The sequence below is a fragment of the Leptinotarsa decemlineata genome, unplaced genomic scaffold (genome assembly GCF_025532065.1).
Source record: "Leptinotarsa decemlineata unplaced genomic scaffold, Ldec_3_MD MMD2_tig00026307_RagTag_RagTag, whole genome shotgun sequence".
In the NCBI taxonomy this organism is placed as follows: domain Eukaryota; kingdom Metazoa; phylum Arthropoda; class Insecta; order Coleoptera; family Chrysomelidae; genus Leptinotarsa; species Leptinotarsa decemlineata.
Window position 1 is genome coordinate 1,123,564 of NW_027412681.1, and position 24,043 is coordinate 1,147,606.

The 24,043-nt window shown below is 38.0% G+C and overlaps 2 protein-coding genes across 5 annotated transcripts in view; one reads left to right on the top strand and one right to left on the bottom strand.

Moving 5' to 3' along the window:
* The window catches only part of Brf (Brf RNA polymerase III subunit), a 76,275-nt gene that overhangs the window by 12,247 nt on the left and 39,985 nt on the right, over positions 1-24,043 (top strand). Inside the window, exon 4 of the mRNA XM_074180878.1 lies at positions 38-142. Within this exon, the coding sequence (XP_074036979.1) occupies positions 38-142 (105 nt within the window). The remainder of the gene's footprint in view (positions 1-37; positions 143-24,043) is intronic.
* lute (BTB/POZ domain containing protein 3 lute) overlaps positions 1,648-24,043 on the bottom strand; it is a 34,087-nt gene continuing 11,691 nt past the window's right edge. Inside the window, exons 2-7 of one of the 4 annotated variants that reach the window (XM_074180880.1) lie at positions 20,190-20,517; positions 12,803-13,037; positions 12,579-12,746; positions 12,080-12,296; positions 5,251-5,616; positions 1,648-3,482 (exon numbers count right to left, since the gene is read on the bottom strand). In XM_074180880.1, coding sequence (XP_074036981.1) covers positions 3,015-3,482; positions 5,251-5,616; positions 12,080-12,296; positions 12,579-12,746; positions 12,803-13,037; positions 20,190-20,442 — 1,707 coding nt within the window. In that variant the 5' untranslated portion in view covers positions 20,443-20,517 and the 3' untranslated portion in view covers positions 1,648-3,014. Of the gene's footprint in view, positions 3,483-5,250; positions 5,617-12,079; positions 12,297-12,578; positions 12,747-12,802; positions 13,041-15,101; positions 15,325-20,189; positions 20,518-24,043 lie in introns of those variants that run through there. The other 3 variants (XM_074180879.1, XM_023161480.2, XM_023161479.2) reach the window with 3 other exon arrangements.

The following is a 24,043-nucleotide window of genomic DNA, read 5'->3' on the forward strand; positions in this document are numbered from 1 at the left end:
ACTCCCCTATCTTTGCTTTCCTTAACAATTTTCACAGATTTATTGATAGATATTAGCGACGTTCTGCAAATATGCTGCTACGAATTGGGAAGGACATATCTCCGATTGTCGCAGGCGCTGAGTATCAACATTCCATCGGTGGGTAAGTGTTTTTTTAATTTCTTATTCTTCTTCTTTTCGATTCAGTGGCCTCAGCAACTAAGGCTATCCGGCCAGTTGGTAACGAACGTTGTTGTTAAGTCCAAATGTGGCCACACTTAAGTAGACCTGGGGCGGGCCCATCCACACTTGGAATGAAATAAGCGCGTGCAAAGAATTATCATGCTCAGACCTTAGAGAGTGCTTTTTTGAAGGTTGAAAGCCGTGAGAACTCTGCAACTTGAAATATTTCAAGTTTATACATGTTGCGACTGTGTAGACAAGTTCAATTTGTAGTTTAGAATCGGTTAATGCTTTTTGCGTTTGAAAAATGATATAAAATGACACGCTAACATCGCTAGTTTTCTTCATATTTGAATAACCTTATGTTTAAAAGACCAAACTAAGAAAACGCCAAGAGAGTTTTTAAAGTCATTGAATATTTCCACGTGCTCAGTTTCTTATTCAATGTGCGATTTAAGCTGTTGAAGGCTAGAATTTTTTTTGAAAATGGCGGCGATTGAAGTGATGTTCTAATTTATACTGTTAAAATTCTTCTAGTGGAACATTTCTGTTCACTGTTTCGTTAATTTCCGAAAGTCTTAGATACAATGGATGTGAAAGACATAACCAGGCTTGGCATTTGACAGACGGGTTATGTCAGAATGATAAATTTTCCTAAGGCTATGCCTAGGTTGTGGCAGTTGTTTCCTACGCTTTAGCTTTTAGTTCTAATGAGTAGATGGCGTTACGAGATGTTTTGATTCGGATATTTACACTAAAAAAGCTAAGCTTTGGTTGAAGTTGGGTTTCTGTTCTATTTTGCATAAGACAGTTTTAGCTTTTCAAAAGCCTGGACCACTATTCCGAGCAAGAAAACTGTACAAATCCCAGCAACTTTTGATGCTTTATAAAGCTCAGGTCAGCTATCATGTACGGAGCTCCGCCCCTAAGCATAACCTGCAGCTGCTGGATTATATCCAGAAAAGAGCTATTCGCCTGATTGGAGACACGAACATACTTGCAACCTTGAGTCTGGAACATCGAAGAAAAGTTGGAGATTTGTCTCTTTTTTATAGATATTTTCAAGGGAGGTGTTCAAGTGACTTGGCACATTTGATTCCACCAAGAGCGGTTCATATCAGAAATTTGCGACAGACAGTGGCCTTCGATTCAAACACCGGAACCAAAGTCTATTACATTTCCTAACAATGTCAATCTCGTATTTTCATCCAATGAATGAGTTGAAATTGGAAAACTTCTGAAAGGATCTTTCATCTTTATGTGATAGGGATTCGTTCTCTTTCCTGCCAATAGATGGCAACCTAGGGTAGATATTACTAAATGTAAATCGACTTGATGGAATAATAGAAACACAAATTGTTTATTTTCTAGAAATATTAGAATAATGGGTCCTGAATTCAATAAAAATTAATGTTGGTTTGCCTCGGCTTCAATATTTTATTTCACTTGAAATTTTCAAATTCTTGGAGAAATAATTACTACACATTCTAAATAGTTCTTATCTTTAATACATTTTCAACAGCAGCATACCATTTTTAAAAACTCATCTATCGAATACATCATGTTACAGGGTCTTAACCTAAAAACTGATTTATTTACAAACAAAACGTAACCATGAGATTGTTGACTTAAAATCATCTCGACTTTTTCTTCAAAAAAATAAAAGCCCAATGTTCGAAGTTGCTATATTGTAATACTTTTTATAATAAGTTGTATATTTAGATCGTTATATCTTCCAACAAATATATATTTATTCGGCCATATTTTGTCTAATCAGTTGGCAATGATTCAGGAGCTGATTTCTGTAGTCTTTGTACGCTTTAAAATTCAGTTAAAAATATTTTGCGGGAACCTGATACATATTTTTTTATTCCTTCTCTTCTCGACTCTCATCAAGTTGTGGGTCTTTGGCCTAATATGAAGTGAAGTTTCAAAACTCGTGAGAGACAAATCTTCAGTGTAGCAGTGTCCAGTTTATGACTCGTGGGAGTTTGTGTGTCAGAATTTTGATTCCGCAGTTTTTATATTCAACAACTAACTCTACAGTTGGCACTCATATAAATCGATTAGATCATAAGTATAATAAATGAAAGACCTGCGAATAATTATGTAAATCAATTTAAAAAACAAGTATGTACTGAAAAGTATGTTTCAATCAATGCCACTGTGTATTTCAAAAGAGTGGAGCCTTTGCCTTGTTTCTGTTGCGGTATATACTTTCTACAGCCCTTTGTGTTGTTATCAACATTTTGTGTCACAAAGTGATAGAAATAATTGTGGAGGAATAGAATACCAACACCTTTTCCAAAACTAACCTCTTCAGAAAATATACCCCGTTAAATTTAAATAAAATTACTGTTTCAAGTAATGAATCACTTAATACCAGTCGACAATTAGGCAAACAAGCGACTCATTTAGATGTGTTGCCAAATGCATAAATAATATTCAGTTCCACGAATTCTGCACAGTCGAATCCCTAAGATAATACCAATAAATATCGCTTCTGCTCCCTATTATTTTTTTCACCTCAGAAATAATATAGATTACGTTAGTTTAGAAACTGTGTCCTCGGAAACCTCAGAACTGAAAAATGCTACACAAAATTCATCAGTTTCTCATAGTAATCAATTGAATAAGGTTCCTATTCCATGCAAATGAAGTTCTTAATTCACGTTCGACCCCCAGATAACACAGAACTCCGCCACTGTTGTGATTGAGATCCCTTGAAACCTAACCTCACTAATAACGTCCGCGTCAACCGGTTCCGACACTCCCACATTCAAACCACTTCGAAATCACCATACAAAAACACTCGGTAGATATACCGTGCTAATCCAACAACCCCTCTCCCTTTAATACTCCTCGTGCGCCGGTCCATAAAAAATAAGTTCCGGAATCTGACCGCCTTGCACTCCCGTTCCGTTGGTACTCTCGGAGCTGCACTGGAACTGAAACGTCACCTGCCCCACCGTCGCCTCGCTCATGCCCTCCTGGCCGAAGTAGCTCAGCTCGCTGCCGTCGAGGATGACGGAGGCCGTGTAGAAGCTCTCCGGTTCGATCTGGATCGGATTGTCGAAGTAGACGTGGAACGTGTTACTCGAACCGTCCGAAAAGAACTTGGTGTTGTTCTCGGCCAACACTCGGCCGAGCCGCTTCAGTTCGATTTTGACCGCGTAGTCTGCCGCTCCGTTCGAAGAGCCGTACAGGCCGAAGCCTACTACGAATATGCGGCGGTCGACGGAGAACTGGATGCTGTCGCAGCGTCCGCGGTAGCGCCACTGGTTGGATCTGTAGGCGCATGACTGGAATCGGTGACAGACCTGGAATAAAAGAGAGTGAGGTTAGGCATTGTGCACATCGCCAATTGCACCAATCAATCTAATGCAGAGTATGATAGGCTGCTGATTGACGCCGGAAGTCAACAGCTTCTGGGAATGTCCTCTGACTTTATCAACTGTCAAATACGGAAGTGTTCCCGAGTAGAGAGGACTGGATTCGCCGGGAGAAGGAAATATTTAGAGCAGAGAAAACAGAGATCAAAAACACCTTCAGGTTCTGGTGCAGGTGTTTTCAGTCGTAGATTCAAGACAGATATCAACCTGCCTAGGGTTCTATGCGACTGTATTTCTGTGAAGTGGCATTAGAAGCTCTTGGCTCCTAACGAGCAAAGTCAAACTTGGTAGCAATTTGCCAAAAACGACTCTCTTCAATAAAAAGACCCAACAAGTTGTCTCTTGTCTGGATTCCTGATCACACTGGTCTGGAAAACAATTAGGCTGCTGACTCCCTTGCAAAGGGGGGTGCTGCACGTAGCTTCATCGGAACAGAACCTGTCATTGGATGGCAAGAAGATTTATGGACTTCTGGCAAAATCTTCCAGGATTGATTTACTCCAAGGCGTTTATTCGCCCTTCGAAGGTTGAAACCAAGCAGTTTTTGGACCACAGTAGGACCACAGCTATTGTGAGATAATTTGGCAGGGACCTGGTTAGACCACTTGCACATATAATGAACCGCTCTCTAGAAGCAGGGATATTTCCCACTCATATGAAGTCGGCAAAGATAACTCCAATATATAAAATGAAAGATAAAACATATCAAATTTGGTGTATTCGTAACCATGTCGATAGTAACTGCGTGAGGTATAAAGACTTACAATAAGTTGCCTGTAAATATTAGAAATGATTCCGAAGCGCCATGAAAAAATATTTACTAATTAATTTTTTTACGACCTCAACGACTATTTTAATATGAAACAATAGTGAATTAGTGTATGTTTTTATATATTTGTCATTGTGCATATTGATTGTAAAACTATAGGTTTCTTTTTTAGGATAAAAACTTCTTTATTGTTTACTGCTTACTAGCTGTTCCATAGGCGTACATAATTGAGTCGGTTAAAAAATCAAAAATGAAATACTCATTTATTTTGAACATTCAATGTATTGTTAACAAATCTGAATCCGCCCCTTACTGATATGCCGGCCAGCGAATAAACACATGACGTCACCCCGAAAGTATGCAGTCGGCAACAGTCGGTAAAACTCTAGAAACGAACCGACTCCAGATTTTTAGAAACGATCGTTACCGATATAATAAGTCCGGCTTCCCGACCCAAGAGGGCCCCTGAAGAGGTATTAACCTATAGCAGGGTCCCAACAAACATCCAAATACTTTGTAAAATACTAACCCCTTAATAATGAATAAACGTAATCATACATACCCAAGAGGGCAGTTCAGAAAGTGAATCTAGCGGCTAAACAAGAAATTCAAATAGTGGAAATAAATTAGGCGTTGGTTTCTAAGTGTTGTAATAAATAAATTAGTTTGTGATTATTGAAATATTGTTGGAAATAAGTTTGTTTAAGACAGTCAATCCATTAATTTGTTTCAGTATGATTTGATATAACAAATTTCAAAAGACTGTTCAAATTTGTATGCATACGGCGGGTAAAAAAAAGAAAACTCGCCTTAATAGTCAATAGACTTTTTTTTATGAAACACCTAAAATTGTTTTCTTTTTTGAATTACGATTAAAACTTTCGGTACATTCCATTGAAAGCACCTTTCGAAAACGTGACTACTCACCTGCGACTTCAGTCCGGCCCTCGGTTTGATAGGATACTGCAAACACGGCTTGTTAGTAGCGGTGAAGTGAAAAAATATATCAATCGTCTCTTGTTGCGTCAGAATACCGATCTGAGCGGCTCCATTCGCGAACTCTTCCAGCGTCATCGTGGGTATACGAATTAGATAGAGGGCGTTGCCTAGGACGTCTCTTTTGTTCTGCGGGGTCGGTTCCATTTCTCTACGATTACATTCCGCCGTCGCCCAGTTCAGAGCTGCTTCCAGCAGGTTCATTTCTTTGCAATTGAGGGTCTCTCTTCCCAGCACCGATTCTAATGTGGACATGTCTATGTCGACGAAGCCCTCCGACTTCACTGCCATTTCTGCCTGAATAAAGTGATGGTAAGCTGAATAATTATTAGTGTTTTTGATATTGTAAAGGGAAAGTTGCAGTAGCAGTCTCATGGCTATTACATTTGGGGAGAAGGACGTCAGTTCGTATATCATTCGCTATTTGAAAAGTATTTCTATCATTATTATTGTCAGTTGCAACTGACGGTTCGAATATATTAGGCAGATCGCGCTGCTAGTATTGATTCCATATTATTTCCAGTTAACTCCAACCTTCAAAAGACACTTGTACAAATTTCACAGCTGCCTGACTACTAGTTTGTGGGATATAAAATTTTGAGTGAAGCAACTTTTGTTACTTTGAAGAAAATGTATAAAAAGAAATGTCGTGTGTTAAGCATTGCTTTTTGGTGAAAAAAAAAATACTGTTGAAGCTAAGGCTTGTGAGGCACATTATTCGGATTTTGCACCAGGAAAATCAACCGTTGAGAAGTTGTTACAGTATAATTTCTCTTAAGAGAGGTTGTCTGACTGTTTCGCATATTGGATAAATTATATCAAGGTCATTGTTCTGCAAAGTTCGTAACTAGATACGTTTCTCGATGTCTCGTCAATAAATATCGCTCCGCATCAATCACCGACAATTAGCTGCCAAATTAGATGTAATACTCTCTTGAGTGGGACAGAGAAGTTCAACAATGATATTAATTATTTTGATTCGTGAACGGGGGCCTAGACCCTATTAATTATTTTGATTCGTGAACGGGGGCCTAGACCCTTTCCAACATTTTAAAATTCGAATCAATAGTAAAAGAGTTCAGGCAGGAGCACACTGTGTTTATTTAGTGAGTGTGAAAATACGATTTCTGGATTATTTTTCATTACTATTACCCACGATTGGGGATTGAATCGCCATTTTTAATAACTAGTGTTGTGAGCTTAGTTGTTATTACCTCTTTTATAGGGGATACAAAGCTGAAATCATATTCTAAGGCCACCCTTCATCAAAGGTATGGATACAATAGTTGATAAAGTATTTCGGTTTATGCCGTTGGATAACGTAATAAAGGAATTTCTGAAATTCGAAAGCCTAACAGTTCCGCTACTCCCTGGAAGTTGAGCGAGTGCAGTTTCAACTTCCCAGGTTGCAGCCAAAAAGGGAGGAAAGCTAACGAATCGGATGAGAACCACCATTATTTCTTTGATTATTGCATTTTTCTTCTGACACCCAATTTCGTCACCAGCCAAGTTATTTGTAGTTGTTTTGAAGCTAACTTGTTTAACTATATAAATAAATTAGACTTGTTTCAACCCCTAGTACGTACAGGGCTAGTTATTTAGTATACTAGAAAGTGAGTTTTCTAGAAAGTGAGTTTTATAAAGTCACGTAATATAGACGTTCTCTCTCTCTCTCTCCAAAGAGAAAGGTTGTATTAATTGAACTACTTAGGAACCAACCGTCTCCACTGAGCTAACCAGTACTCTACCCTACCTCAAATACTGGCTTTCGGTACAGCAGTATAAAATTTTGATACGGTTTCACCCTTCAGAGTAACAACTGATAAAACCCTTACACATTATATAAAGACTCCTTCTGAGCCAGGAAAAAGCCGGTAACAAAGTGGTTTGCTGAGTTCAAACGAGGTGATGCGAGTACGAGGAATGCTGTGGACGCCCCAAAGAGGTTGTTACCGACGAAAACATTAAAAAAGTCCACAAAGAGATTTTGGATGACCGCAAAACCCAGTTGATCGAGATAGCTGACTTTAAAGATATCAAAGGAACATATCGTGTATGAATATTTGGAATGCTCGCTAGAAAGAAACTGAGACATATTTTGAGGCTCAAGATAAATTGTACTATAAAAATGGTATCGAAAAATGATGTGACCGCTATAAACGTTGTATCGCCCTTGAAAGGAACTATATTGAGTAATGAAATCAAATTTCACTAAATGTTTTATTCTATGTTGGCTTTCAAAGCTGTCAGCCCAACTGACAAGCACAGGTAAAACGAAAGCAATAAATTCATTTTTAATTCACCCTTATGTGATAACAGTGAAGTCTAAGATCTTCTTAGTGTTGAAAATAAAGTAATAAATACTTTTGATAAACGCATTTCCAACGCTTTCAACAAATTCGTCTCTTTTCCTTTACTTCATGTTGTCTTTCGGCGTTACTTAATGAAGATCCATAGTAATTTCATAAACTACACCTCACGATTTGTTCTCAACAAACTTCATTTTTGAAAAAATATCACATGTTTCGCTATCACAGTAGCTGTTTCATAGCGAATAATATACTAGTACTTTTAGTACCAAACATGTGATATTTTTTTAAAATAAAGTTTGTGGAGATCAAACCATAAGTTATAGTTTGAGAAATTATTGTTTTAGTATCACAGATAAGGTATTGATGATTCAGGTAAAAATTTTGTTGTAACAGGTACAGGTTTAATCGACCTACCTGAATGACATTTACTAGATAATGGGCTCATTTAACAATTTTTTTTTCATAATTTTTCATAAAGTTTATCTTTCAAATAGCACACCTGCAAAAAATCTGAATTTTCACTCTTCATCTCCCCCCTCAAATTAATTGGTTGTATGTGGCGTTCACCGAAACGGTGCGTGGTCAAGCTTGACGTCACATCAGTCGACTCGGCGACAAGGGAATGCTGGAGGATGAGCGAAATACGTCTGCTAAAGCCGTAGAAAGCAAGTTGTGTGTTGTTTACTGCAGTGTGTCAACTGCGTGAATATGAATAATGATAAAAAAAGACAACTGCACCAGACAAAATTTTTATTTCACTGTTATGAAAGTTATGACAGCCGGCTATGCGAAGGACCGACTTGGTATCTGCCAAGGGGACGCATTTTTGTTGCGAAGATCATTTTAATGTAAGTATGAATGATAATGATTAATAAAAAAAAATTATAGTTTACTCTGAGCACTACTTTGAATTTTAGATTAAAACATACTTAGAAAATTATATGTCTATCAAGACTATGAAAGCGGGAAAAATTATATTGAAACCAGGCGTAATTCCGCACATATTTGATTGCCAGATTGATATACCGACGGCCAAACATGTAAAGCTCAACCGTTTGTTCAAAGAAAGGAAAAACAAACTTTGTTGAATACTTGTTACAAAGAGATATCTCTGAAAATAAAATCATATCTGGTTAAGCAGGTACACAGGAAAAGACCTTTGATGTTGGAATTCAAGTTAATTAACAGGTTTTTCGAAGATCAAAAGCTAAACAGACCGTAAATATTATATACCACCGAAAAAAAAAAGTTCTAAAGAACTAGAAAATACAGAAAGTATTTGACATGACATGACTTCTGTTGAAACATAATCAGATTCTACTTTGTCTGGAATATTAGTTGAAAACTGGAATTCGAAAAACAATATTGGGTGAAGATCTATTTACGTCATAAAAAAATCCGAAATTTTGACTTGGAATCCCAAGGTACTCTTATATATTATAGAACTTTTGTCTCAAAAATGCAAGTTACCCAAAATGACATATAAACCGAAAAATTTTGTGGGTTACTTGGGAGATGATCTGCTTTTATAATATATAATTTTCAATTTCAATCTACCGAGGCTTTGGCCTTGAGGTAACACTTTGTCTGTTCAAGACTAATAGGGCTTGTCTACTATCAGTGCAGATTGTTGTTTTGCCAGAAATTCCTTTCCTGGTTATTTCTTTTGTGGCGATTGAGATCCCCCCCCATTCCCCATTTAATCCTTAGACAATCTGGAGTACTCATATGCGTATTGCGTTTGTAGCATCTGACTGTGTTCTGTTCCATTTGTATTTTGTAGTGTTTATTAAACACAAGTCTGGGCTCAGTTGCGTCACTGACTGCGAAGTAAGCGCTTCTTGCCATAGGCTTAGCCTCAATTGACCCATTCATACTTCCGAGGTTGACATCAGCCATGCACAATCGTAACATGACCATTAACACAGCCTCCTTAACGTACAGGTCCAGAGGGACTAATTTGTCAAACTGCGCCAGTTTATTTGGGAATGGTTTAATGAACCTAAACCGCATAATAAACAGGTCATCAATCGGACAAGACAAAACAGTGTGTAAAATTATCTTTCGGCGCATTTCAAGGCACACTCTTCAAATAAAAAATTGAGGGTGGTTCAAACCCACAGATGTAGAATAATAGTCACTTTATAGGCACCAGAACTACTGTTATCCAGGACCCTGTGTTCCTGTTTCTGTAATGCATTCCTGCTAATTAAAATCTCAGCTGTTAGAATTTCAAATTCCAAAGCACTTGACTATTGATTCGCCAAAGTTCAAATACGCTGACCTCTTCGCGAGTATATCTGTGACATCAGCACATATCGATAAATCGGACATTGTGTGCTAATGGGGAAGACGGGATCAAGGTACCAATCTACTTCAATAAAATATCCAGAATGTTTTTACAATCCATATATTAACAGATATTTTGTACACAATCACAAGTTTGTTTCGTTACAACATTGCCCGAAAAAAAAAACACTGTTATGCTGTGAATATGTGGAGTAAAAACATCTGAAAAAAGCTACCCGGAGGTTTCACTGGGGGTGGGTCGAAATGATCAATCCCACATCCCCATTCGATATCCTACGCTGTCGAATTGACCAAAAACTATTCGAAAAATCATTACGATATGTTTACGTAAACGTTGAGCATTACATTCAGAATTGCTTACAATCTAAGGTTTTATGCGCAAACTTTTTAGGAGTTAGAGAAAATATTGGCAAACGAACAAATTATATTTGGTGTATCACCTTCAAAGAAGGATCTCGGTATTCTGTCCCTGTATTTCAGGCTCTGTTGAGATGATATAAAGAAGGTTTTGACGTTGTTAAAAAAGTGAAACCTTCAATTTGTTATATTTATTGTCTAACCATCAAATGAAATTGAATCTTCTCAAAATTAAGTTAACCAGCTACAAAAATCAAGTTTTTATATTATTTCAAATCGCCTATTAGAGAAAAAGCTTATTGTGTGGCCTTTTTCAAGATGATATTCGATGAGGAATGAGGCTAGATCTGATTTGCGAATAGCTAGTTCATGCTCATAGGCTCTGCTGGAAATTCCTATGAATATGAACTGGCTGTTCACAAATCGGATTCAGCCTCATCCCTTCGAAAAATGCCACACAATAAGCTTCAAAAACACCAAAACCATTGCCTCAGGTTAGGATACTTCGTGAAGTTGATGAAATTGGAAAACATCCCATTTGTCTTGAAAAACGTCATCAAAAATCGGTCATCTATTTTTTTTTTTTTTGATAAAAGTTCAAATTTTCTATTGCTATCGCAGTGAGGCAAATAATGATTATTTATGGCCTGACACCAAATTTGACGTTGATATTACTTTGTTTTCTGGAAACACAACATTCGTTGTGGAATAAAAATCAGATATCATTCTCATGAATCATTCACATTAAATGAATAGTAACAAATTGCACTTACATGGAACACTGTCATCCTCACTGGTATACATCGATGTTTCGCCTTAAGACACTTGCCCTAAGGCTCTTCAGTACCAAATTGGATAACATTATAGAAAATAAACACACTTCATTCACTATAATGTTATCCAACCTGGTACTGAAGAGCCTTAGGGCAAGTGTCTTAAGGCGAAACATCAATGTATACCAGTGAGGATGACAGTGTTCCATGTAAGTGCAACTTGATACCATTCATTTAAAGTAAAAGTCATGTGAATGATATCTGATCACAACGAATGCTTGAAATACAAACTGAGTAGAGAAAAGTATCTTCTGTATAATTCAGTGTTCATATAGAAGTATTTGTTTCGAAAGAATTATTTTCTTTCGTGTAATTCAATGTTTATATGAAAGTAGCTGTTTCAGGAGGACTTTCTTTCAGTTCGTGTCTGAAAGTTACTTCTTTGCATGATCTACACATCCATGTATAGAGTTACTTATTCCTTTTTTTTGTATCAAGATGGAGTAGTAGAAAGCCAAAAACTTTCTTTCCCAAAAATTAATCACTCCTAAAAATATTACTTTGTTTTCCTATTGAAATTTAGTCCTCACAAGATCATAACAAACGTGAAACGGCAAAAAATTCCTGTCTTTTTTCATATTCGAAATGAAGTAGAGTCGACAAACGAATTCCGACAATTTTATTTTTGCAAACATCTCAAAAGCAGCCACTGATAGTCTGGATCTGTAGAAACATTTTTACTCCCCCCCCAAATAGGTAATTCAACCAACCTTGTAAGGCTTACCATTTCCGAGCTATCAATAGTGGGGTTAGCTAAAAAATCGGACTGTATATGTCAGGTTTCACTTTGTTAACAGTTTGTTTAAGAACGCTGCACGATAACATCCGACGTTAAACCATTCTCGGTCTGAGGACAGCGCCGAAACTGAAATGCCTCTCGTGGGGCTCGAACCTCTCATCTTCGCGATCGGTCAACTCGAGGCAAGATATCGAGTGGGTGATGCTTACCTGAGCGTCTATAACCTCCCAGCAGCGCTGCATCAGCTCCGGCTCTTCAAACAGCCTCGATTGGCTGAGGAGGAGGCAGGCGTTTTTTGCGGTGAGGCTAGTCTCGAGATAGTTGACGCAGGCCCTCGCCAGGTGGGGTACTATGTATTTCTTGGCGACGTACAGCGTGGCGAGGACCGTGTCCGCTTCCAGTTGGATCTCGTCGCAGTACAGGTATCTAGAATATGGATTGAGAGTTAGTTTAGTTTAAAATTTCATTGTTTATTTCCTTTCATGCATAAAAACGACCAAAAGGTCGAAGACGTACGTCCGCACATACGTAGTATCCCCCCCTCATAACTTTCGTAATGACAAGACATCAGATTCAGACAAAAATTGTTTTCCGCGGTTTTGTAATCTGTCCTGTAGAAATCTCATACGATCGAATGTTATGAATTGTCATCAAGTATGTGTATCCAATAACTGGACTTTTCTTGCTGTTTCAAACAAAGCTACTTACTTGAGCAAGGTTAGGAACGCTGACGGTTCGACGTCCGGAACTTCTATTTCCTGTTTGCACTCCGCCAGACCGCCGTAGAACATGGCGTAGAACACGGAACTACCCGTGGCGAGAACATATTTGTGAGCGGGAATAGCTTGGGTAGAGCCTGGCGTTCCAACTAGAAACCTGCAAATTAATTATACTATGCTCCCAAACGTCTCTTGCGCAACTGTGATTCTTACTTTATATCTGACATCAGGTCATTGTTGAACATGGCTGCGTTTCTTTCGCGCACCGTCGGTTTGGAAGCTTGCCAATTGGAGTCGAGGGTTCCTGGGGGGCTGAGGGGGGATGATGCGCACGGTGTAGCTGGTGGGGAGCCGGGGGCGCTTGCCGGCTGCATCACCTGCAGGTTTTCCCTTTGCGAGACGGCGTGGTGGGGCGGGGACAGACTGAGAGGGCCATTGGTCAGGGTTTCTGCTGCAAGAGAAACATTTGCAAATTTATACAACCACTAGTACTATGTTGCTGTGTCGCTGCTGTTCCAATGTTTTGATAGAATCAGAATCAACGACCTTAGGCGTGCGCAGCGTTATAGAACAGTGCTTTCAAAAAATTGTTCTACACGCCATCTAGTGGCGAGTTACAGAAAAATTGATAGCCTACAAACCTTCTCTATGAAAAATTACTTAAACATGTCAAGTTTCATCACGATCGGTTGAGCGATGTAGATCAGTTATCAACCAAGCAACCAATCAACAAACATCCATTTTTATATGGTAGACTAGAGAAGTCACAGGGGGTTTCAAAGAATAATTATTTTTCTTACGCATGATTAAGCCTAAATGGAAAAGTTACCATTGCCACAGCGTCATTTCCATCGAGCATTTCTACTTAATAATTGTTTGTCAGTCACTAAGGGCGGTACAGTTTATCACAGATTATTGCAACTATTTTAAGATGCAGAATGAAGGGCAGAACTATCGGGAAAAACACTTTCCCCAAATCCAAAAATACGTCAAGTTTGTTTGCAGGTGTTCTGAACGGCATGTCAAATCTTACAGAAAACAGCATCTGTAATATGAATACATGCATTCAACTACAACAGATATTCTGTAACGAATACACCAACACTAAAAACAAGTATTGCGAGTTGTATGGCATACGTAAAAAGACACTTCTTCAACTGACAGCTCCAATGACAGCTAGCTTGAGGCGAGAATGTTTTTTCAATATTCGATATTGAAAAGTTTTCAACTACCGTTGCTTAAACTATAAATGCTCATTGCTGCTGCTGATTTGCACTGTAATTTACGTTCCATTAACCATAGACCTTTTCCAAATATAGTATGTTGATATCTTGTTTTGCATTCGTTTTTACTTTGAATGATAAAGTCTTTTGGAGAATGGGAATTATTATTCGAACTAATTTTTGTTTCAAAAATCGTGACACATTGTCATAATATTTCAAAATTCTAATTTGTGTGATATCAGACTGACCTGATCACAAATTTTGCATTTATTTATATTTTCCTGAGATCACTCCGAAAAAATGGCACGTTTTTAGAGTATAAAACACAAGATCCTGAAGGGTCATACATGTATTTGAACAATGAGATCATCGAAAGTGTTGCATTAAATAAAAACATAAAAATACAATTGTTTTTCAAATTTTTCAATGAATAAACGAGTGAATATAATTCTCAACAGTTGGTTAGGTTGTCGCATAATTTTGTTTTCATGACTATTAAAAAAGCGTCAATTATGTGGCCTTTTCATGTTGGGTAAGTAGGGCTAATCACAAATTCATAACTCAACACTCGCGTTTGAATTGTTTTCCATTATGAGTTTTGAAAATTTACATATTTCAAAATATATTCTCAAACGTCTAACTTGATCGTTAACTGACAGTTCGTTTCGATATATTACTTTCTAACGAAAAACAACACTAACAATATGGACTCTGGAAGTATAAACGGGCGTATGTCACCATTCATGACTTATCTCTCATTTGGTATATCCTCTCCAAAAGTATCTTTTTCGAAAAAATCCTGGTATAAATCATAGAAAAAGTATAATATTCTACTCGCGAGAAATGGACATTACTTGCTTGAATGATTTACGAATAAGCTAATAATTTGAAGAATAAACTTTTCAAAAACCACTGAAGAAAAAAATTCACTCAAATGTGACTGTAACTCCATGAATCTTGAAACACCCGGTATATATAATTGACCAGCTCACTAGTAAATAAACAGATGGTCAACGAGATCTACAATTAACGTAATTGATGGTTATGTTCCAATTTACCAATTCGTCGACAAACAAATAAGAAATTCAATACAGTCGCAGCAAAGTCGATACTAAATAGAATGCCGAAAGTACGTTTACGATCAGTCGGTCAACTGTGCGTTTATTATCACTAAAATTACCGGGAGGTGAACGGTCCATTGACAGTCGCACGTACATAAACACACACCACACGCACACTAATATTTACGTACACCAAACGTGCTACGAAATAGACAAAAACAATCTCACCGTTCATCCAGGCGTTAGTCTGCGTGACCGCCATGTTGTCTTGCGTCCTCTTCACGGGCTTCGTCGATATTTTCGAATACAGATTCGACATAGCCATCGTTGCTCGACCGTTTTCGATTCTTTTTTTTTCACATGCCACTCGAAAAACAGCACCTGCTCTCTCGCGCTACCAGTGCACCGTCGCCATGTTTGCCGTGTCGCTGTGCCGATTCGAAGTTCGAAGTCGGTCGATTCGCGTTTCGCGGCGTTGCCAAGTGAGCTCGAAAGTTCATAGGTCGGAAAAATAATATGTCAGCAAAACATTTGAATTCATGAGTACGACACAATGTTTAGTTTCCTTTTCCCAAGTTTGGTCCTTATGGAAATTAATATACATCTCATGCGAAGTTACGGAATCGTTTTTTCTTCATCAAGATAAATTAATAATCGATTTACATTCAACGATTATTTCATCTTTTAGGGGTTTTTATCTGTTGAAATAGTATTCACGGAAGGGCCACATATTCTCATTATTCGTTTCTTAAAAATCATGTTTTAATCACTGGTTTAAAGTCCTAATTTCCAGTTAAAAATTGTAATTTCGAGTTTGAAGTCGTAATTTTGAGTTTGGAGTCGTAATTTTGAGTTTAAAGGCGTGATTTCGAGTTCAAAGTCATAATTTTGAGTTTAATTCTGCTGGAAAACCGTTTGAGAATATATTGTGTCCAAAATAAACAACATCAAGTCGATGTTGTTAATTTAGACTTTCAAAAAGCCTTCGATCAAATAGACCATTACGTTTTTCTCAGCAAATTGACAAAATTGGGACTCTCTAACCAACTGATTACTCTGATTGAATCATATTTAGTTAACAGAAGACAGTTCGTCGAATATGAATCTTTCAAATCGGCCCGGTACGTAGTTACATCTGGGGTACCACAAGGTTCTAATCTTGGACCTCTTTTATTTTTTATTAATGACTCGGCAACCTCTTTGAATATTCCTAGCCTACTATACGCAGACGACCTGCATGTACAACATGAATTAGATGTAATCAAACTTTGGTGTAATAAAAATCGTCTACAATTGAACGTATCCAAATGTGAAATAATATAATTTACAACAAAAAAGCGAACTTTAATGTACGATTATTCAATCAACAAATCTACAATCAACCGCTTATATGAGATAAAAGGTTTTGGTATAACATACGACACTAAATTAACATTTACAACACATATGAGGAATATGACTGCTGATGCAAATAGGATGCTTGGATTCATTTACAGAAATGGCAAAAACTTCAAAAGTATTGCCACCTTAAAATTGCTATATTTTGCGTATGCCAGATCTAAGTTAGAGTATGGCTCTGTGTTATGGAATCCAGTTTACGACTACCAAAAAACATCAATTGAAAGCGTGCAAAGGAAGTTCTTGAAATACTTATGTCTAAAAGTTGATGGTCAATACCCCACGAGAGGCATCGATCATAACATTTTATTGACACAATTTTATATATCTATAGAAAATAGGAGAGTTATCCTTGGTATATAATTCCTGCTTGAATTACTGAACAACAATATTGATAGTACGATTTTTTTACCCGAGATAAATTTCTCAGTAGCCAGAAGTGGAGGTCGACACAATCTGAAATTCAATTGCGAAGCATCACGCACAAATGTTATGCTACGATCACCATTGAATTTTATGTGCAGTAGCTTCAATAAAATCTGTGAGTATTGCGATATTCCTTTCGACTCTCTAAAGGCCTTGGTATCATGTATCCACAATCACTTTTAATAATTCTATGAATAATATTTGTGTCAGTACTGCTACACTGCATGATTTGTAACTTTTTGTGTATATACTCAATATACTCATAAATCGTTTTTTTAAGAGGATGATCGATATAGACTAACCGACATTATGTTGAAGTTCTGTGTACTTACTTGTGTAGTTTTCCCTATTATCTAAGTGTTCCTCAGGGTAAGATTCTGGTCCCACTTCTTTTGAACTGATGAAAATGATCCTTGATAACACCAGAAATGCCAAATGAACATCGTCACACCAACTTGACATGATCAGAAGTTTATTTGTAACTAATTTTTGTTATTGTTATGAATCTACATTATATTCATTTCATCACTTTTTAATGATTTGTCTACCTCAACACTGAAGTACCTATTAAGTACCTATTACACCTGAGATTTGGAATGTTCCTGTGGCATTCAGTAGAAGTATTCAAAACCGAATTTTCTCTGGCTGTGCATGTCCAAATGTTGGATCTTGAATTGGTGGTAAATTTTGTTATGGTTGGAATACGAATTCTTTTTTTTTACTTGAGGTCCAATACCGTTCTCTTGGGGCTTGAATCATGATTATAAAAGTGGGTAAGAAATTCATGATAACAAAGGAGTATTATAGTCTGCAGGACTATTACCATGACAGTTCGATTTGATTTACATGATAAATATTTTGTTCAAAGCATTATTACGAATGCATTCCTTTTTCATTTTGTAATACATAATACATTGACATTACGTAATTTCATCTTCGTGGCTCTCAATAGGTACTTCTAGGAAATCCACCAACACCTGGCAATATTGGCGTTTGTTTGATATCCCCCCCATGGTCGCCACCTCTCGCTTCTGCGTGACGGGCGTAGGGAATCGATTGTTTGTCGTTTGTTTTGGCCGTAGGCCGCCGGGAAATCGGCCGACCGCGATGAAGATTGCGAAGACTCGGAGGACTTTATCTGATCTGATTATTGAGCGAGTCTTGATTGGAGGTTGTTGGAGGAGGACTGTTTTTCCTGGTTTACTTTATTTGTGAATATTCACTGTGACATTTTTGTCACTTTCTCTGATTTTTCTATTAACATGCTCTTTCTACTTGTTTTCCAAAAGTGAAGTTCAGCTTTTGTAATATCTTTCATAATGTAGTTGAATGACTAATCAGTGGAAATTATGAAAGCGGTTTCCAAGATCACACAGAAACAGCAGAAAACTCGAGAAACACCGTTCATAACAACTATACTACCATATATTGAAGGAACCACAGACAAATTCAGCAGAATGCTCCGCCAACATAACATGGCAACATCATCCAAAGACTCAGATATCACTGGAGTCCCAAGGAGTTTACGAAGTACCATGTTAAGACTGTGACAAGACTTACATCGGCCAAACCAGCAGGTGAATCAACAGACGAAACGATGAACACAAATTAGCTGTGAAAGGAAAAGACGCCACGTCTTCTCTCTTCCAACGCGTATTAGCGACAGGACACAACATCAATTTCGAGAACATAAAAATACTAGCAAGCAATGGAAACTTCTACCCTCGAACAATCAGGGAGCCTATCGAAATTGAAAAACGACCTATTAATATGAACAAGAACACAAAATCAAATAGACCTTACAACCCCAGAAGAAAACTTGGCACGTGATAATTCAGGTATAATGACGAAGACAGGCGGGATAGCACAGATAATCGGGCCAACACAGGTAATCAGGCGAACACAGGTAATCGTACCAACACAGGTAATCGGGCCAACACAGGTAGTGGTGTGGCCGTAGAATAGAACACCCTCACTCCTCCACTTTTCGTCATTACCCAGTTGATCAAACAGAAGCTACCGCGTGCCCAGCGGGAAATTCAAATTGTTATCACCGTTAGTGAGTGGGAAAGAGGCGTGTGTGACGTAGCCGATGCATAGAAGGATAAAATGGGTATCGGAGAGATTCAGTTGAAAGATAACAACACGGTTGAATTATAAAAATAACGATATAATAATAATAATAATTCAGGTATAATGACAAAGACAGGCGGGATAGCTCAGATAATCGGGCCAACACAGGTAATCAGGCAAACACAGGTAATCGTACCAATACAGGTAATCGGGCGAACACAGATAGTGGGGTGGCCGGAGGATAGAACACCCCCACTCCTCCAATTTTCGTCATTACCCAGTCGATCAAACAGAAGCTACCGCGCGAACAGCGGAAAATTCAAATTGTTCTCACCGTTAGTGAGTGGGAAAGAGACGTGTGTGACGTAACCTATGCATAGAAGGATAGAATGCGTATCGTAGAGATTCAGTTGAGATATAACAACGCGGTTGAATTATAAAAATAACGATATTATAATAAAAATAATAATTTAAGTGTAATGACAAAGACAGGCGGGATAGCTCAGATAATCGGGCCAACACAGGTAATCAGGCAAACACAGGTAATCGTACCAACACAGGTAATCGGGCCAACACAGGTAGTGGGGTGGCCGTAGAATAGAACACCCTCACTCCACCACTTTTCGTCATTACCCAGTTGATCAAACAGAAGCTACCGCGCGCACAGCGAGAAATTCAAATTGTTATCACCGTTAGTGAGTGGAAAAGAGACGTGTGTGACGTAGCCGATGAATAGAAGGATAGAATGGGTATCGGAGAGATTCAGTTGAAAGATAACAACACGGTTGAATTATAAAAATAACGATATAATAATAATTCAGGTATAATGACAAAGACAGGCGGGATAGCTCAGATAATCGGGCCAACACAGGTAATCAGGCAAACACAGGTAATCGTACCAACACAGGTAATCGGGCGAACACAGATAGTGGGGTGGCCGGAGGATAGAACACCCCCACTCCTCCAATTTTCGTCATTACCCAGTCGATCAAACAGAAGCTACCGCGCGAACAGCGGGAAATTCAAATTGTTCTCACCGTTAGTGAGTGGGAAAGAGACGTGTGTGACGTAACCTATGCATAGAAGGATAGAATGGGTATCGGAGAGATTCAGTTGAAAGATAACAACACGGTTGAATTATAAAAATAACGATATGATAATAATAATGAATGAAAACTCGGATTAAAGAAAAAAGCATGGCTGCCATTGGGGTTTATAGGGTGTGTGTGTGTATCGTTTGAGAAAAAACATTACAGTTTAACGGGGCTCTATCGTTTTAACGTGCGATTCTTCAATGTGTACAGGATGTCTCAAAAGACGTCTTTTAAAAAACATGACAGTTTAACAGGGCTCTTTCGTTTTAACATGCGATTCTTCAATGTGTACAGGGTGTTTCAAAAAACGTCATTAAACAGTTACCTTGTCGGAAGACAGCCTCGTCATCATCGTCGTCCAGATCCTGTCTGTTGCCCTCCTCCTCGTCGTCCTCTTGCCCCTCGTCGAGCATCAACAAATTTTCCAAGATGGAGACTGTGCTCTGCGGGAAGTTGCCGTGCCTCTTGCTGACGAAGGTCGCGCACTTCAGCAACAAATACCAGACGTCCGCGTGGCCTAGGATCCAAGTCAGCGCGTTCCTTCCGACGCTGAGGCCGCTCTGTTCCGCACCCAACATGACGCTACATCGGGCAGACGTCCCGTGCCAGCATCGAGACGGGTTTGGGAGCACGGGCGGTTACTGTCGGCCGATCTGAAAGTTGAATTTGAACGTCAGAATTGAGGAAACATTGAGTATCGCCATGAGAAGTGTGTGTAGGAAATATCATCGAATTTTTTATTCATTTGAAACATCTATTGATGCCATTATGTGTGGCATCACATAATGGCATCAATAGGTATTTATCTCTCTCTCTCTCACACACCCGTATGTATGTATGTATGTTTGCTCGTAACTCTTTTTAGTTCGATGTTCTTTAAAAGCGTGTTTTTTAGTTTTTTAAACTATATTTATTTTGATATTAGTTTAGACAATCAAATAAACCGAAGACTTTACTGAATTTCTCTTTCTCTCGTGGTTTTTTGTTTGTGCAAAGTTACCTGAAAACAAAATCTTGAAGTTTTAGATTCGATTCATCACTTTCGATCGTAACTTTTGACTAACCCTGTATTCGCTGAAAAATCCGATTGTGAATTGGGTGATGGCGAAATAAATGAACGGCACTTGCGGCGTGTAATGAGAAGTTTCACCGTTACGCCGTCTTGTAGTACTATCCATAATTGAAATGAGTGGGTAATAATAAATATGAGTTTCGTTGGATACGGTTACATGAGTCTGCCTCCAGATAGTCTCGACATGGCTGTTGGCAACGATACCGGTTTTCAATATGGCCGTCCGTGGCTGTGATCCCGTCTGCCGTGACGGGATCACAGGGTGATCACTTCTTGTGGCGGGCGCCAAGAACTCCGCCTTGAATAGAGGCGTAGAACCGGCTGCCCCTGCAGGAAAGCTCCCTCACTTGGCACCTCCACGGAGGGAACCCCAAGGAGGTTGAAGAAGCCGTGCAACGACAGTAATATCGCTGGACCTTCCAAAACCTTCGCGGAGGCCACCGTGAGACACCTCAAGGTTGCCAAAGAGAATGTGTGTTCGGCGAGTCTTGGCCTACACCTGCCGATATAAAGGAGATGTCTACTAGTGACCTGTCTACCTTCCTGGAAAGGACAGGATGGATGATGAACTAGGAGGACAACTCCTCGGGAGGATGTACAATGGGTCACATGTGGCCTAAGTGCTGGAAGTCTACCCTCACCCTCCCTACTCTACAGATACCAACTCTATCAAGTAGGACTGAAAGTTTATTCAAAACATTTTCACGTGTTTTATTCTACTAAGCAGACAAGGGTGAACATAATTCAAGAGACATTGAAATGTAACAAGCTTAATCTACTAGTATAATAAATAATATTTTCAATGAAGCTGTTGGTATTTCTCCACTGAGGTGAAGCAGTACCTAGAAGATTATTATAACGGAGGTTTTGAAATTTGTTTCTTTGACTTTTTCAAAATGATGGGAACAACATTATTCTTTCGAACCATAAAGATTGGTTGAAAAGTTCGCGTTAAGTTTCATTCATGATTCTCTATTTTTAACCACCTGAAAATATTTGTTAAACCGGATGGTATTTTCCGCCAATTGATATGAGAATGACACTAGTGTTTTGAAAGTCTGCTCCTTCATTCAGAGGACATGATATTGTGGAAAAGTTTAATCTTTGAGGGTTGCCTTTTATATTTCGGGATGAGAGAACATTTTCCCCATGAAGATCTCTCAAAAATACAGTTGTTTGAACCGATGTGTGAGAGCTCGCATTGTCGTGGTGAAGAGTGATCCGTATTCGGCGGTTGGTTTACCTGATTTCTTGGATGACAACTGGCAAACAAATGGTTGTGTACCACTCAGAATTGACAACTGACAACTAGGACCACGATTGAACTCACCATACCATCGTTAAACACTGGTCCTTGATGGAGCTTCATCGCCAAAAATTGAATTAAATTCATCCATTCACTGTTGCTAAGTTAATCCACTTCGAAAGTTGTAAAAAAATAATCGCACGAAAATGTTCACGATTTAATTCCATTTTTGGGCCGAGATGAATCTTTTAAGTTACTGTAAACAAGACAAATAGCGTTCATATATCAAAACGTTTTGAGTACGCATAAGCTCAAAAATGTCCAACTTTACGATAGACCTGTCAGTTGCCAGATTGCAACACTAGGTTTGCCAAATCCCGAAACATAAAAGGCAACCTATTGTACTTTCATTCAGTTTGTTGAATTCGTAGTTTTCTTTCCAATCAATCCACATGATAGCAACAAAGTGTCAAAACTGGAATCTCTACTTATGACTGTTGTTTCTTTTTCAAATAGAATACATTTGCTCCATTTCTCAACCATGTTCCTAATGAATATCATTTTGTCCTGAGTCAAAACTAAAGTTTATATTCCCGGCAGGTGTTCCTTAGCCACTTCCTTTTGTCAACGTGAGTACTCGAACGTGAAACAAGTTTATATTTGTTTGGTGCCAGTCTATTAATGAGATTACGAAGATTCTTAGCACTCTCACTTTTAAAGTTGATAGTAATTGGTTCACTATGATGTTAATAGCTATAGTTTTTAAATTTCTATGATAAATTCGCGGTACTTTGATTTCCTGAAGATTTGGAGAAGTGAGATGCATGCAGTAGGTTTGGGAAGGAAGTGATAGTAATGGTGTAGTTGTTGTTTCTTTCATAATGAACTACTTTTGGGATTTAATTTGACATAACTTTTGTGTCTTTGGTTCGAATAGTTTCAGGTCTCACACCCACATAGAGTGACACTGTAAAGTACCTTTCAATCAAAAAACAACAACAGATTTTTAATGATAACGAAAATAATCCATATGTCTTTTTATGTTTAGGTTGAGTATGCTATTGTTGTTTTTTGTCTCTTTTCATGGTTTTTCCTGCCCTCTCAGAAATCTCATCTCCATTGCATTTGTTCTTCACTAGATCGGGAGTATATAATTTGACTTGCGGCTCTTGTCCAAAACTGTATATTGGCCAAACGGGGATAACATTTTCCCAAAGAACTATAGAACATAGAAGTAGTTTTTTTAATGGAAACACCAACTCCACATTTGCAAACTACCTTTTAGCAGAAGTACATGAGTTCAATCATGAATATGACGTGTTACATTTAGAAGAGAAACGTTTGAAACTCAATCGTTTGGAAGGTTTAGAAATGAATAGATTTGAAAATTCGGGTAAATCACTGGATGACCAAATATAATTAAATAAATCCCCATTACTGGATATTTTTTCAAATTTAGAAACTGGTGCATAAGCTTAAGTCATTTCATTCATTACAAACTCGGGTACACATTAAACATTAGTTGGCTAAGTGAAACTCATACTTGAAATTTAGGTACTTCAAATTGTAATATATATATATATATATATATATATATATATATATATATATATATATATATAATAAGTGATACAATATTTGGGTATGCAGCAGGACAAAATTTTGTGTAGTCATATTTATAAAATAATAATTCAAACCAACTTACAGTGTATGTGAGGTTATGTGGCAGGTTGAAGAAGTATGGACGTAACATATAAGAAAAATTACTATGATGTTACTCAGGACATTACAGACAAACAATATATAGTAGATTTAACGATATATCATTATATTATCAAATTAAAAAACCACCTGTTCCTTG